Raw genomic sequence first — 13,599 nt, 5'->3', positions numbered from 1 at the left:
TCATCATTCATTATGGCATCCCACTCAAACACATCCTCCTTTTCCACGACTCAAATCAACATATACTTACCAATTGCTGCATTAAATGTTGCAAAATTTTGCCTTAATTAATCTGAGAAATTTTAATCACCTCACCTGTCATGGAAGGCACAACTTGACAGAAAACTAAGATTTGCAGAAGGGTTCATACTTCATAGTAAAGAGTAGTACTACCTCCAAACGGACATCGATAAAGGAAGTGGTGCGCAAACTATGAATGCCATAAATTTAGCAAAAGTCATGTTGCTTCTTGCAAGGGTGGGGAACTGGTACATTCTTTGCCATTGGCGTTTAAAGTTAGGCTCAACAATGGTTTGCAGTTGAGGGACACTTTGCTTTAGATTCCCAACGACAAGAACATCGCTTTTCCAAAGCTGCAATCCCTTCGCAAAGGAAAAAGCTACTGTTGAGTACATGGCTGCCCTCAAAGGCATCTATACTGATGAACTTTTGTCTACTTAGACAAATGACCAAACCATGGTCTTGACATGAATATGAGTCTCTTAATTTGTTTGCCATGAAGAAGCCCCTGAACCTACTAAATGAACAAATTGTTTGTCTGCTCCAGAGCCTTGAAGCTTTCACAAAGTTATAGTTAGCACGTCTAAACATGTCCAACGACAACAATCTTCCGGAAAACTTGCTCAATTTAGGTACCAATCATCCCAGAAGGTTATTCATTTTGACCAACAAGATTCAAAGCAAGACTCTGACAGTGGTCAGCAAGAAAAAGAAGCTACATGTTTACGAAGTCACCGCTTCAAACCTAAGGTCCTGAAGTATTGTCAATTTTCATTGCTTCTACATGATCGATATACCAAGTCACAGACATTTACGTCAACGATGCAACTTCTGCAGTGACTTCTCTGTAACCTGCACCAATCACGAGGCTCACAAAGTACAGAAGACCAAAAAGCTAGAAGAGGAAGACTTGGACTTCTGCGCTCAGACGTTCTTCGCCCCTGACAACATAAAGGCAAGACAATTAACAAAGGAGATGAATGTGAAGGGGACGAAGACTGAGCGAAGTTAGGACTCTGTTCACAAGAAGGCGAGGCACCAATTAATTTTGTGGTTGGCTTGGAGTTGGAGTGACGGATGAGCATTGAATGAGCAACTGCCATCTCCGCGTAGAGGAGACGGAAAAGGGAGGGTGTTTGACAAATAAAGGAAAGAAATAATGGAGGGAGAAGAAAGCAATAAGGGGGAGGCCATACTTTTGGCCCAGCAATTTGTTGGAGGCCAGTTCGGGCTGTTGTTGTGCCCCGCAGGCGTCCCATCCCCGGCAGATGATTCCATCTCACCACATGCCGCCGCTGATGCTCTCGTGAGGCGGCCCATCGGCGACGCTCCCATCTTCCAACCGTTTGGTGTCCGTCATGCGTCACCGTGCTTCGCATTTATATAAAGTTTTTTTTCAAAACATGTCGGCTGAATAATTATACGATGTTATCTATTGAAGATACGATCAGTTATGTTTCTCAATTTATTATTATTTTTTTCTATTAAAGAGACGATCAATTATGTTTCTCAATTTACTTTTCTTTGATTTAGCAAAACTTATTTTTCTATTATTCAAACGCTCCTAAAATGGCATTTTGGAAGCAAAATCATTTTTTCACTCTAAAAATTGGTTTTGGGTTGTTACCTAAACAACTCCTTAAATTTTTTAATAATTTAAAAAAAATCAAATTTATGCAAGTGAGGTGCACAAATCAAAACTTTCAAAATAAGAATTAATGGTTTTCACCTTTTAAACTCATAAAGTTCCATTTGAAGATTAGATTTTCTAAGTTTTTCTTTTTGACATTCTTATGCTTTCTCGCATCTACCTGAATAGATAGATTTATGAAAAATGATTTAAAACATTAGAAGGCACGGACGGGAGGCATAATCTGACGATTCTTTCTCTTTCCCTATGTGTGTATTTCTTTTTTTTTAATAGTCTTTTATATTCTTTAATTAATCCAAACTTGTAAGAGTTAATAATTATGAACTGAAGTAACATATAAAATAAGTTAAAGTTGAATGTTTCTATCCTTAAATCTGCTTTTTTAAGCGAAGAGAAACTTAAGTATCTGAAATAGACCAGAAATCACATGGTAAAAAGTCGTCTTGTACAAAATTTCATCGCAAGTGTTTACATTAATCTCAAATAATGCAAAAGTTTTGACTTTTAAGGGAAAAAATTAAATGCTAACAACTACAACCTTAAGATCCCTCACTATTCTCTTTATTACTCTGCTGCACAAAAAACTAACTTTTAGTTACTTAACATGAACAATGGTTAGTAAACATAATATATATATGAGCCGAAAACCTTAAAGAAAGAGATGACAGCCGGTTTCCAATCACGCCAACGCCGTTCAATAAGGTCAAAGATCGCAGAACCCAAATTGATATGTGGTCGATCCGTCTCAACTCTCAAGTCAACTCAAAAGACCAAATCTATCCCATCATCCATCTCAACTCAATGCAAATCAATGTAACTCATATGTAAGTTGGTTATGGTTTAAAATAAGGCTTTTCTTCAGTTTTGCAACATTAACTTTCTGGGTGTCAGAAACATGGAAGATAAAATTTTACAAGATTTATGTCGCATTGATTTTATATGGCTTTAACAACGCCATGGGATGTGTTCCTTTTGGAAGGTAAAATTGGTGCATATCTGGATTTGATACCCACTTCCCAATCACTTCCACTGTGCAGCCAAGGGCGCATGACCTCATAATCAAACCTTCCTTCCCTGCACTTAATTGAAGGTCTTAACTGGACTCACCCGACGGTCTCCGGCGGCCGGCGAACGAGGATTTGATTAGGGGCATTGTGATCTTCAGCCTTTGCCGTTGGGGGACTACTCTACTTGAATTCCCCGCTTCTTTTGTTTTTCTGCAGTGAATCCGAAGCTTTCAGTTCGAAAAAGGAAATCTCTCTCATTAAGAGCGAGAAAAGAAACTGCAAAGACAGTTACATCTTTGCTCATCCGCTAGCTGGACTTCTAACAATGGGCCATTCAAGCTGGCCTCATCTGTCCACTCGGTCCAACAATCTGTTTATGACCAAGATGATACCGAGCCTTCAATACCTTTAACTACGAGTTGCACAGTTGTATCTGCAACGCCCCCACCAAAATATCAAAACATTTGAATGGTTTCCATAAAAGTCACTTTCGTCTTTAATGAACACCAAAACTGAGGGGCACACTGTGGTTAAGTCACAAATCTGCAGCTTTAATGAGGTTTGAATTCCATGGTAGGTGAGAAGTTGCTTTAGCCAACCGAGCATCCGATCTTCCAAGGGATTATTGTGGTAGTCGTTCCGATAAGGATTCCGCGGAGTGGCGCCATCAGCCAACTGAGAAGAGAAAAGAAATGAAAAGAAAAGAAACAAAGGCACAGAGGCTACCAACATCATCTTCTTCTTATTCTCTGTAACGTATTACTGAGAAAAAAAAAGAGTTCTTCAGTTCAATTGTTCAGATTGTTTTTTCCCACCATACAACTAATTTGACTGTCATCCACCGGAGGAAACGCTCGTCCTAGTCCGGAAGCTCCACCGTTAACCGTCTGTTCTCAAAAATCAACAGTGCAGGGATAAGAGAAACCAACCATAATCCCCCTCTTCTCCGTTACCATCTTTTCTTTTCTAATTTCATAGAAAACCAACTATTTCTCCGGCCTATGGAAGCCGTTGCCTTTTTCTGTTTTGGATTAACTGCGCAGAGAAACTGCAACTCAGAGGGGAAGACTTGGCCGTGCTGATTTTGGTCTTCTGTGAGGTCGCTATCTTGATGAGTGGATGCCTGCCGGTCTGCCACCCATCTCACTTTCTTTTGTTTACCTTACATTTCTTTTGTTTCTGAAAAATTACGCGGAGACACCACAGCTGTATTGCATGGATAGAGACGGCTCCTTGGCCTTCCGCATCCTGAACAGACTCACAAAGATCACTAGAAAACATTTGTGTGTGGGTTTCATGGATGAATCACCTCTAATCGTTTTTATTCTCTTCCATAACATGGTTTTTCAATGGACCAACGTTTGTATTGTAATCCGAAAATTGAAAGCTGAGAAACAATAGTGTAATAATAAAAGCTGGTTGGCGAGAAGGAATTAAAGAAATCTCTACCAGATTAAGCGAAGAAAATTATTTCGAATGGAAGATGTAAATGAGAACCAGCTACCTAAAAAGCCAGGTGTACGGAACACGGAACCCTTATTGGCAGTCATCACCAATCTTAGACATGGGGCACCCGTTTGGGTTTTTTTTATATTTCATTTTTCCTTGTTCTAATATGGGGTTCCTTGCCCTGCACCAAATTTCGAAGATTGCAACAGAAAAGAAAGTAAGAATCTTTGCTCGGATCAGTGAAACCAGTCCAGTAGTCCTCTTTATTTTGAAGAAAATTTCATGGGCAAATGCTCAATGCATCATATATATCAAATTTTTTCTCTCGGTTTTTTTTTTTCACATTTGGGTGTTCTTGCATGGAAAATTTCATCCCCTTTTCTCCAGTTTTTATACAGCAACGAAGGTCTCCGTTTTCTCCTCTTATCAGAAAGATTATGAGCAAAAAGAAAAGAAAAGGAAATTTAAAGCATCACTAGAGTGCTAGTGATCATGGCGAAGGCGACGATGATGGCAGAACAAAAAAGAAACTTCCTCGAATGGCACTTAACCAAACACCGATTTTTCATTCCATCTCTCTTCTTCTTCCTCTTCCGCCATTTCTCTGTACAGCGAATCTCTCACGGACCAAGTCAAAGAAAAGTTGGAATCTTCGTGTGTTCAGTCCAGCCTGCTGACGCCGATCCTCTTAACGGCCGCGCTCCTCATCCCGAAACCCGCCGGATCGAAACCGCCGCCGTTCATCTGAATCACCGACATGTACTTCTGCACCTCCTTCGCGACCATATCCTGCATCAGTGACAGGAACTCCGGCCCGAACACCACCGCCTTCTCCGCGAAGGCGCCGAGATCGCCACCGCTGCTGCACGGCCAGACCGCCGGCGGATTTGTATTCCTAACCGGCGATCTCGCGGAGCCGGAATCGGACGAATCGGCCTGGGCGCCGGGGAGGGAGAGGCTGAGCGAGGTGGGCGGATCGTTCGTGGAGCTCTCCGTCTCCAGATTAACCGCAGACGGCGGTGGCGGTACAGCCGGCCTCGCCACCGGCCGGAAGACGTTCGACGGCGGCGGCGGCGGCGGGGGCGGCGGGGTGGACAGGGACAAACTCGAGTCGCTCACGTCGGAGATAGACGGACTGCCGGGGCTGAGGCAGAGAATACCGCCAGCTGGCGCGGCGGAGCCAGCTGCGCCGCCGCTCGAGCTGTGGCAGCGCTTGGCCGGGGGCGCGCCGGCGGAAACCAGGGCATCGGAGGTGGCGCATTTGCGCTTGAGGGTGGAGTTCCAGTGGTTTTTGATGGCGTTGTCGGTCCTGCCGGAGAGGAGGCGGGCGATGGTGGCCCACTTGTTGCCGAACTGCGCGTGTGCGGCGACGATGGTGGCGTCCTCCTCCGGCGAGAAGGCGCGGTGCTCCACCTGCGGCGACAGCTGGTTGCACCACCGGAGTCGGCACGACTTGCCGGAGCGTCCGGGTATGGACCTGCTGATCAAGGACCAGTTCCTGGGGCCGTGCTTCTCGACCAACCTCTGCAGGGCCTCATCCTCCTCGGGGCTCCAAGGTCCCTTTATCCGATCCACCACCTCCCCTCCTCTCCCACCACTCCCACTGCTAGTATTACTGCTACTCATCCCCACCGCCATTGCTGCTGCAGCTGCCGTTGCTGCCATCTTGTCTACCAGTTTCTTCTCCTTCTCCGGTTCTTTTTTTTTTATCTATCCCTCAAAAATTCCAAGATTAAAACGAGAAAGCCGCTGTAAGATGAGCAAGAAGGAAGAAATGGTTACTCTCACACAAGAAGCGAATGGGAGAGGTCGGGGGCGTCGGGTATAAATAAGTGGGGCGCCCTAGCCGTTAGCGGAAAGAGAGGAAAAGAGGGTAACCGGTAGCGGGCGGGAGTGCGGTTGCTTACGAATAACTGTCGACGGGACACGCGTCGTCACGTGGAGAGACGATGGGTGTTGAGTTTGACTAAGCCAGGCTGGAGAGCATTTCCTTTGAGATCTTTTTTTTTTTTTTTTCCTTTTTGGGCTTCGTTTTCTCCCGCTTCTTCTTATCGGAATCAGTTTTTATTTATTTTATTTTTTTGATTTTTATTTTGAGAGAGTTAAATAAAAGGGTGGAGGTGAACTGGCGAGTAACGACAAAGGCGAGGGTCGCCGAATCGGAGGGCGGGATCATTACTGCCCTCCTGTCAGGCCAGCCTGTACACCTGCCCACGAGGACGCCACCCACCCAACGGCTCCCCCCTCCTCCTTTTTTTTCATTCCTACCACCACCGCTTTACTCATAAATCCTTTCCAGTGGCCCTAGCCTCTCTCGTTTTTACTTATACCTCCCCTCCCCTGCCTTTGTTTGCGGACGGGCCTTTATACGACTTTGAGAATAAAAATGAGCCTCTATATGGGAATACATAGGAAGCAGTTGTACTGAATCCGAAATTGCCCATTTCTCCTCCCGCCCGCTCTTTCGTACCACCTTCCTTCCTTTTTTTCGGTTTTTTGCTTTGCGAACTCTCGCTCGCTCGCACGCACGCACACTTGCTTTATCCTACTCGTCGGAGAGGGAGAGGAGGCGCGGCCTTCTAGACGACTCTCCTTCCTCGCACCTTCCTCCTTCTCTCTCCTCACTAATTATTGTTGGAAATTTTGAAATAAAACAACTTTAAAAAATTGGGACGGTGGAGAGAGAAAGGGGCGAAGGGCGCATATAATTCTCCTTCCCCCCTTTTTTCTCTCTGCACTGCACTGCACTGCACTGTACTGGCAGGTACGTACCTTCCTCCTGGCTTCACTCCCATTTTATTTGCTCAATGACCACACTGCCCCTGGTGGGGTCGTACGGATCGGGGAAGAATGGCGCTTGGGAATCAGTGGGGGGGGGGGGAGGAGCCACACGGAATCGCAGCCGGTGGACTCGGAAAAAGAAAAATAAGGGTCACCCCTCCGACGTACCCACCGGTTCGAATTCATCCCTCCTATTTTAAATTGCGACTTCCTGTGCATCTGCCTCGTTTGATGATTCCTGTAATATTTTTTTTTTTTTTTCGATCGTTCTTATCGGTTCGGCGGTTCGAATCAAACTCACGGGCCTGCGTTTGGAAGCATTGTACGATGTCTTCTGGATGACCTAATTGCTTGTCCGATCTTCCGTTCGAGAAGGAAGAAAAAACAGGGAAAGTCCTTCAATTCCAAGCGTCGAGTTTCCAGAGTTAATGGCGTTCAAGCTAGAGATTTCAATAGGTTTTGCTCTCTTCGAAGGTTCTCTCGCAGGTCTCGTTCATCCGTCCTTCCGAGATAAATATCCAACGGTTGTCATTTATCGTCTCAACTGCAAAGAGCAAAGATCAAAACGGAAGAGTTTGAACAACTTATCTCGGTTCCGGATATAATGAGATGATTAAAGCGAAAGCATTTGCACTTTTATCTCTGTTTTGGAGAAAATTACGCTTCAACGATAATGCAAGTGTAGTCTGAGTTTATCCATTTCGCGACTTGAATATCTGGAAAAGGGGAAAGGTAAGCGGGAAGAGAAAACTAAATCGAATTTCCAAGCTTTTCTCGATTTGCCGCAGCTGGATAAGCGAGAGCTAATTAACTTACCGCGCTTCTCTCCAGGAGTGACCGGCCCCGGACTGTAAAAAGTAATTTCCCTCGGCCTCTGGATTCAAAAATAACCTCTTCCTTTTTCACCTGAAATTTTGATGTCGGTGCAGCTGGTTGCCAGATCAGCGCGACGGGCAGTTGCCGGTTTTACACGCACACCAGAGTGAAGCAGTAGTGAGAGAAACAGAAAAAACGGCAAAGAGGGAGAAACACCAAAAAAATTTCAAAAAAGAAAGTTCAGAGAGAGAGAGAGAGAGCCGTACTTTGGGCGTGCAACGGTTAGGTAGCGAACGGTTGTAGGAGACAGCTGTCGACGGTGACTCCTCGCACGAACCGCCTCTTCTTCGACGTACACGTGTCCGCCCGCCCTCTTTGACCGTTCGCTCTCACGCCGACCCCCCGCGCGAAATGACCGACATGTCCTCCGTCGGTTTTCAGGTACCTCCTCAGGTTCCGTGTGGATCTAATTTCACTGCTTTGGACCTGGCCGTTTGGGAATTGGTTTGGCGTGCTCGCCTAACCCTTCCTATATCTGGATTCCTCCCACCAACCTCCGACTCATATTCATATCCGCATCTACCCACCTCGATGGAAAATCATAGTAGCTCCAATATTTTACATACTTCTTTTTTACTATTTAATTGAATTGAGTGAATGGGAAGAAGTGTTTTTATTATGCTTCAACTTTGCATATCAATGCTTTTTTTATTTCAACAGAAAAAATTGATACATAAACTGATTGCATACGAGCTAAAAGTTGTATGTTTATAATATGTTAAATAAAATGTGTACTCAGAGCCGTTATAACCATCTATTCTTATATCAATTCACCAGTTTCGTATGAAACACTTAGCGGACCTGATGCCTGTGAGAAATTATTGAGGTATGAAGATCTTCTCTATATGCTGTTTCAGGGGTTTTCTGCCGGAAAGAGAATACCGTTTCGTCAGTAATACCTGTTTTCAATTTCTAAAATCCCAAGTCATAAGAAAGTTGGCCGACCTACTGCATTTAAGGTAAAAATCGTTATCCAAGTTAAGCACGCGTCCGATCGGACTTAGACTACTAACTGATCTGCATAAAGTAGCATTATGACCTCTCGATTATCATTTTTATCATCTATTCTCTCGTTCTAGACATATATATATATATAATTAGTCTTTGAATTGTTCACTCGTCGCGTGATTAATTCATCCAAGCAGTTGCAAATTCATTTGAATTGAATTTACTCTGATATTAACCATGGTACGCATAAATATAACATTCAGATAACATATTAACAACAAGTTCACAAGTCTCCACTAGAGATTATTCGTTGTCGGCGGATGATTTTGAACGGATGGAAATTTTCTTTTACTTTTTAAACATAATTTAAAACTTGCTTTTAAGAAGAAGAAAGCGAGGCTGTGGCAATTCAGAAATTGACAAGACTGAGAGTCAATGATGTTGAAGTGCTTAGCTGCGGACGTCGACAACGAGATATCGGACGATCTACTAAACCAACGGCGTCGGACGCCGAAGGTTGCTCTCACTGGGTTCGGAGCGAAGGCGGGAAGCGGGCGCGTCATTGTCCCAAAAGAATGAGGACAAAGCAGTCCCCCTCTCCCGGAAGATGACTGAAAGCCCACATGAATGTCACGTTCCCGGCAGTTTACTGTTGGGCATTTTTAAAAGAAGGGGAAAACCAAAATTCACTTCCGGCGCAAACTTTAATGCGTTTTCCCACGGAAGGGCCTCTCGCTTTCGGTTCTCTCCGGCTTGCTTTCGTCTCTCTTTTCCCAAAAGACAGTCGCACTTCCGTCGACTCTTTTTGTTTTCCGGCACCAACGGTAGCTTCTAGACTTCAAGTGCCGTGCTGCGAGGAAAAGAAACAATACGAGGAATATCAACAAATAATTGACACCCGACCATCTACTAATGAAACAATATTCAAAATCAAAATGTTATGTTACAAAATTTGATATTTTGCGGCTCAAAAGCGAAAGCGATGAGCATCGTTCTTTACCAACGATCCCGGCGAAAAGTTTTGAACTCAGAACACGCGGAAATCTTTCAGCCTTCGTCCTTATCACTATTTTCCGAGGCACAAAAATATATGTGTGTGGTCGGCATCCATGTTATGTGATGCAATCAATGCATGTCGAATGCACGGGGGAGCTGGTTTTGATAAAATTAAAAAACCACGAAAAAGAAAAAGCCTCAAGGAAAAAAGAAAAACACGGAACGACATGTTCCACGAAACCCCGTACGAAGCCACCGCACGTGCGCCGGCCAAGCGGAGGAGACGTCTCCTCTTCTTTTTCCTTTTTTTTATTTTCTCTTGTCTCTCTCTCTCTCTCATCTATTATTGGTTGAAGAGCGGTACGCGATCGGACGGTGGAGGATGAGCGACGGTCCACGTCATCAAGCAACCGACGTGGACGTCTTAGGCTGCTGCCTCCGGCAGAGACCGCGGGTACACGTGGCAGGCGCGGCGTTTCCCGAAACGGTTAGCCACTCTCGGCTCGGTCCCCACACCAGCCGCTTTCTGACGTCCGCCACGTCATCGGGTTGCCAGCCTGACCCCCACTTCCCGCTCCCGGACAAGGGAGCTCCGAGCCTCCCTCCCTCGAGATCCGCATGGCAGCTGGCAGCATATGCCCTCCCTCACCCCCAAATTACCTCTACGCCCTTCGCTTCCTTCCCCAGGACCGACGAGGCCGTTGACCCGTTCACTGCCGCCTGACCCCACATTAGCGGGAGGGATAATTAATCTCCGGGATTTCATTTTCCAAACAGCTGCCTTGCTGATGAAGAAGAGGTGCAATAATTGATGGGGAGTGGAGGTTTGTTTAGGGAGATCAGATCAGATGCCTTGCTTGCGCCAACAAGCGAGGCGTAGGCGTTGTTTTGAGTGGATGGTGATGAAGGTCGTCCCGGCAGGTGGATTAAACTACGAGAGCAGGATCGTCTTCATAAATTACATGTGCATGTTGTTGGTTGCGGTGGATTGGCTTTATAAAAAAGGGAGGGGGGGGGCTCGGCCGAAGCACGGTCGCCCGTCGGGTAGCGGGCTCGCGACAGGGGAGCTAATTCTATTCCTACCTTTACTTGTTGGCCTCCATCAACACACTCACTCACTGTTTGTATGGGATGGCCCATTCAAACACCACCCGCAATCTCACACTGTTTGAATGGGATGACCTTCTCTGTCTAAAGCGGGCTGAGGTTAGGCAGAGCACCACTAGTTTATGCCAAGAGATTCACCGTCAGGATTAAACTATTGACCTCGACTCAATCTCCTAGTCAGGTGGACAGACTTCATACATTAAATTGTTTCAACAACCTCTCACATATATATTATATATACATGACTTTTCTTTATCTAGATTGTCAATCTTTGGTTAGGCAGACCCCTGATAGATTATTAGACAGATCTTACGACCGGATTGGTGTGTTCTATAAGCCCAACAAGGAACACCAACTCAACTCCCTCTCTCTTCGTTCCATGTCATTTTCTCTCACTTCTTTTGATTCCTCATTTTTTTCAATAACAGCAATAAATACATAATATATTGACTAATTTTCTTTTGAGAAGTCCTTGTCATGAAGAAGTAATCAGCAGTTAATTGGTTTCAATTAATGTTTAGGTTTTGGGCACATAACAAATCATACTAGTCCCACAGTCGTGTTTGGCGCAATGTACATCAAATTTGGTTTCGACACAATCATCCACGGACGCTTTGTCTCCCCAAAAGTAGCTTAAACTGTCAACATTATCATCCAAATCCACATTAAGGTTTATCAGTGACTTGTGAATAAAATTATCAAACCGACAATCTTCTTTTTCCTTTTGCATATAAAAGGCTAAGGTTAGGCGATATTTTTACCAAACTGTGTCTTCAAGAGATTAAAAAAATACCCAGATGCTCAAAATGACCAAATTACCTTTGACATGAGAAAGTGAAAAAAAGTAAAATTGCCCATTATAAGGACAAAAGTGAACTGTACAATGTAACTTTTGCGGAATTATTGAAACGCCTCCCTCCCTTTGATGTGGTAGCTTAAGAGGGCGCAAATGTTTGATTTTCATCGGTAACTATACCTTTGTGTGACACCAAACATCGACACAACCTTGGATTTCAGTAACAAGGGAAACATGGGGAGTTTTGTCTCCGCACCCTCTTGCTCACTTGCAGAAAGACAGTTTGAAATTCGTGCTCATATCTAAGCGATTACTTTCTTTGCTTTCCACAAACAGTGACGACTTTCTCTATTAGCGGCTCGACTTAGTGCTATGTCCCTTCTCTCTCTCTTATGTCTCGTATTCTTTTAGTCGTCGTATCCATGTGACATAGCTTCCAACTCAAATAGACTTATATAAACAAATCCACCTACAAATAACATTAAGAAACATCAAATAAAGTACAGATTAGATTATGGCACCAGCCATCAAGCTATTTTTTTATTAGATAAAAAGTGATTGAACAAGAGTTCACCAGAGCATGAGCTGGAGAGGACTAAGAAGGGCCTTGATTCGACGAGTTTGTTGCACTGATGTTGGACATATATATCAAAACCTCACTTTCTGTAGCTTCTTTTGGGAATTTGATGGACTTTATAGAAACACCACATTGAGAATTCGTGGGCACATAAAGCAACCCCATTACGTGCCTGCTTTTCTAGAGAGAGAAAGAGAGGAAATCAAAGATGGGGTGGTTATAGGTGGTTGTCAAGAAATTGGCCCACCAAAGTGATTCCCTTATTGGGCCTCTTTTTGTGATGTTCATCTGACATGGGCAGTTTCTACCACATGGTGCTCATTGCTTTTTCTTCATCTCATTTCAACACTCATGGTAGTTGAGCTTAATTTTAACTCCAATTTGGGTTTCCTCCACTTTTCATTATTGAGCTCACAAGAAAGCAAAGATGCTTTCAGCCCCTCTTCAAACCTCTCTCTGTCTTTCCTTCTTTTTCAGATGGCTCTTCTGCATTTGAAACTCTAGCTAATGCTTATATATGTATATATATATACATATAATGCACGCATATGTATGGAGAGAGAAGAAGGCATATTCTTCATGTTCATATGCTAAAGAGGATTACTAATACTTTTTTCTAAAATAAACATCTAGTTGGAGGCAACAAAACAAATATAAAACTTTCTTAAGTGATGATAACTAGCTCCTCTTTCTATGAAAGAACCTAAAACAGGGGATAAGGGCGGGAAGTTGGCGCACCTGGATTTCCATTATGTTATCATCACTATGCTATACTCGTTGCTTGCTTAACATGGCAATGTCCATCTGAAACCGTGATCTTCAGGCTCCTGCTTCCCAAACAGGCCCGAGAATGAAAAATTGTTTCTCCCAGCGCAGTTCGAAACTAATCAATCTCAACGTTGATTTGATTATGTGATGTGATGATAGGTAGTCAGTTCTCGTTTTGAATTCATGGGGTGTCAACTCTATATACTGTTAAAAAAAAGAAAATACTGAAGCGTAAGTTGAAGGGCGACGAAACGGCATCTAGGGTAAGAAAAAGGGATTAAATGGGAGCTTTGGCTCAAATATTTTTTTCTAGTGACCACCAAAATGTATACCAAAGCTAAAAGAAAAAAGATAAGCCATTTTTAACTTTTGAAAATATACATGTGAATTTTCATTTCACCAAGGTGAAGCAGAAAGGCCTCAAGGGGCATAGCATAGCTGTATAAGGTAGGCCTCTATGTCGATTTTCGTGGGTGTTATGCTTCTATATCTTAAGGTAGTAGGGTGTGACATTCAAGTTGAAGGGTGCACTGTTCTATCACTGACACCAACGCAACTCGCTCGACCCTAGATGTAAGGGGAA

The 13,599-nt window shown here is 43.9% G+C and overlaps 1 protein-coding gene across 1 annotated transcript; it reads right to left on the bottom strand.

Annotated features, from left to right (window-relative positions):
- Positions 1-4,403: 4,403 nt before the first annotated feature.
- Positions 4,404-5,975, bottom strand: LOC116261074 (transcription factor MYB44). The gene has a single exon (XM_031639681.2). It carries the CDS (start codon positions 5,830-5,832, stop codon positions 4,828-4,830), a length of 1,005 nt encoding a protein of 334 aa, XP_031495541.1. The 5' UTR covers positions 5,833-5,975; the 3' UTR covers positions 4,404-4,827.
- Positions 5,976-13,599: the final 7,624 nt, after the last annotated feature.

Source organism: Nymphaea colorata, chromosome 9 (assembly GCF_008831285.2).
Source record: "Nymphaea colorata isolate Beijing-Zhang1983 chromosome 9, ASM883128v2, whole genome shotgun sequence".
NCBI lineage: Eukaryota > Viridiplantae > Streptophyta > Magnoliopsida > Nymphaeales > Nymphaeaceae > Nymphaea > Nymphaea colorata.
Note: the sequence above shows the minus strand (reverse complement) of the source record. Positions and strands in the feature narration are given on the sequence as shown.

Excerpts from the sequence above, each read along its gene's own strand:
- LOC116261074 (XM_031639681.2), bottom strand. The coding sequence starts at position 5,832 with ATGGCAGCAACGGCAGCTGCAGCAGCAATGGCGGTGGGGATGAGTAGC.